Consider the following 2,500-nt stretch of genomic DNA (forward strand, 5'->3'; position numbering starts at 1 on the left):
ACACACATGAAGATGAACACACACCTCTTCCCGCAGAGCTCACAGATGTACGGCTTCTCCCCCGAGTGCCGTCGTAAATGCGTCTGCAGGTTTCCCGCCTGAAAACACACACAGGAATCAGACGAGGGTTAGGGTTATCAGGGTTAGGGTTATAGGATTAGGGTTAGGGTTATCAGGCGAGGGTTCGAACGACGTGAGTGAACGTGAGTCTGAGTCACTCAAACACGATGAGCACATCTGCACACACTTCTGCTGAGACGCGCTGATCGACAAAAGACACGCTTTAAAATCGTTCTTATGAAGTTATTCTGATTGAAGATTATGCGGAACATGCATTTAAATCAATAATGATGTGCACTGATTAATCATCCAGATTAAACACTGCAGTTTTACATACACATAATAATCCTCCATGTTGACTTCATGGTGACTCGACTTCATGAGGCTCCCTGCAGAATTCCGTCAAATTATAAGTTTGACTAATGTTTGAAAATGAAGAAATTATGACATCCATATCCATTATTGTAATTTTTGAGTTTTTAGGGCCCAAGCCCTGAAAGGACGAAGGCCCTATTGTTTCCGGAAGGATTTTTTTTTTTTTTGCCTTTTTGCCACCTTAACATGCTCAAAAACTCTTGAAATTTTGCACACACGTCAGAACCTGCGGCCATCAGGGCCGGGCTGAAGCTGGTACCCGGGCGTGGCAGGGGGGCTCGACAGCGCCCCCTGGAATGGGGTCTGAAAACTTGGTCCATAAATCAAACACGCTTGCATGTAATAATATGAAACTCAGTACACATATAGATCTCATCGGGCCGAACAACTTTCGTGCTCTAAGTTTTACAAAAGCCCAACAGGAAGTCGGTTATTATACGTTGTTTGGAAAACGCATACAATGGAATGTGAAATACTCCTCCTAGGGAATTCATCCGATCGCCACCAAACTCGGTGTGAATGAAGTCAAGACAGTGAGGATGAATTCTTGCTAACGGATTTTTGATATCTCGAACGGTTTGGCCGTGACGAGGAAACGAATTTATGGCGAATAATGGGACACAGGAAGTGTGTTATAAGTTCTGCATACATTAACTGATGTTGATGAAACTTCAGCAGTGTGTTCGTTGTAAGAGGCCGATCACATGGATGTGACTATTGTGAGTCAAAGTTATAGCGCCACCAACTGGCAGCAGGAAGTGTGTCACTTTCAAAATGCTTTGAAATCACTCTTTTATTTTTACCCGATTTGCTTCAAACTTTATGTGTATAATGTAGACACACGGCAGATGTAGACCTGTGAAAGGATTATTGATATCTTAGATACTGTTGCCATGGCAACGCATCAAACTTTAATATTATTTTTTGATGCTTTTGAGACTCTTAGCATGCTTGAAATTGCATGAAATTCGACAGACACATCACATTTATTAGCCAGTAGATTAGTGCAAAGTTTCAGAAACGGGCGTGGTGGAATGGCTTAGTAGCGCCACCTTTTGACCAAAGTGGGGGGTTAGATTCATCTACAGCAACAAAACTTGGTATGTATATTGTTCTCATCAAGCCGGACAACTTTCCAATTTACAGTCATTAGCACCGACCAACAGGAAGTCAGATATTTTGGTTTGAATGTGGATTTTTCTGGAGAATTTTCTCTCCCTCTCTCTCTCTGTCTCTGTGTGTGTGTGAGGAGGGGGGGGGGATTTTTCACCCTTGAACGGGGTCTGAAAACTTGGTCCATAGATCAAACACGCTTGCATGAATTAATATGAAACTCAGTACACATATAGATCTCATCGGGCCGAACAACTTTCCCTGGTCAAGTTTTACGCCAGCCCAACAGGAAGTCGGCTATTATGGGTTGTTTGGAGAACGCTTGCTCTGGTATTTGAAATAATCCTCCTAGGCAATTCTTTCAATTGCCACCAAACTCGGTCAGCATAAAGTCAAGACATTGAGGATGCTAAATTGCGGACGGATTTTTGATATCTCGAACGGTTTGACCGTGGCGAGGAAACGAATTTATGGCGAGAAAAGATAAAAACGAAGTGTTATAACTTCTGCATACATTAACTGATCTTGATGAAACTTCAGCAGTGTGTTCGTGATAAGAGGCCGATCACATGTATGTAACTATTTTGAGTCAAAGTTATAGCGCCACCAACTGGCAGCAGGAAGTGTGTCACTTTCTAAATGCTTTTGACAAAAGTGAGGGGGTTAATTTTATGTACAGTCACAAAAATCAGTACACATATTGGTCTCATCGAGCCGGACAATTTTCTAATGTACAGTAATTAGCTCCGAGCATTAGGAAGTCAGATATTTTGGTTTGAATGTGGATTTCTTTGCAAAATCAGCCTCTGAATTTTTACCCACTCCTCTTAAGTGGTTTATTTTATTCCCACCAAACTTTTTCAACATGATGAAAATACATTAAAGATGCTAAATTGTAAACAGATAATAAATATCTCAAACGGTTTTGCTATGGCGAGGGATTAAAGTAATG

General features: G+C 41.5%; 1 protein-coding gene across 3 annotated transcripts in view; it reads right to left on the minus strand.

Moving 5' to 3' along the window:
- The window catches only part of zbtb49 (zinc finger and BTB domain containing 49), an 18,134-nt gene that overhangs the window by 3,623 nt on the left and 12,011 nt on the right, over window positions 1–2,500 (minus strand). For all 3 annotated transcript variants that reach the window (XM_084430542.1, XM_084430541.1, XM_084430540.1), the window contains exon 6: window positions 25–98. In XM_084430542.1, the coding sequence (XP_084286668.1) occupies window positions 25–98 (74 nt within the window). The remainder of the gene's footprint in view (window positions 1–24; window positions 99–2,500) is intronic.

The sequence above is a fragment of the Rutilus rutilus genome (genome assembly GCF_951802725.1).
Source record: "Rutilus rutilus genome assembly, chromosome: 14".
In the NCBI taxonomy this organism is placed as follows: Eukaryota; Metazoa; Chordata; class Actinopteri; order Cypriniformes; family Leuciscidae; genus Rutilus; species Rutilus rutilus.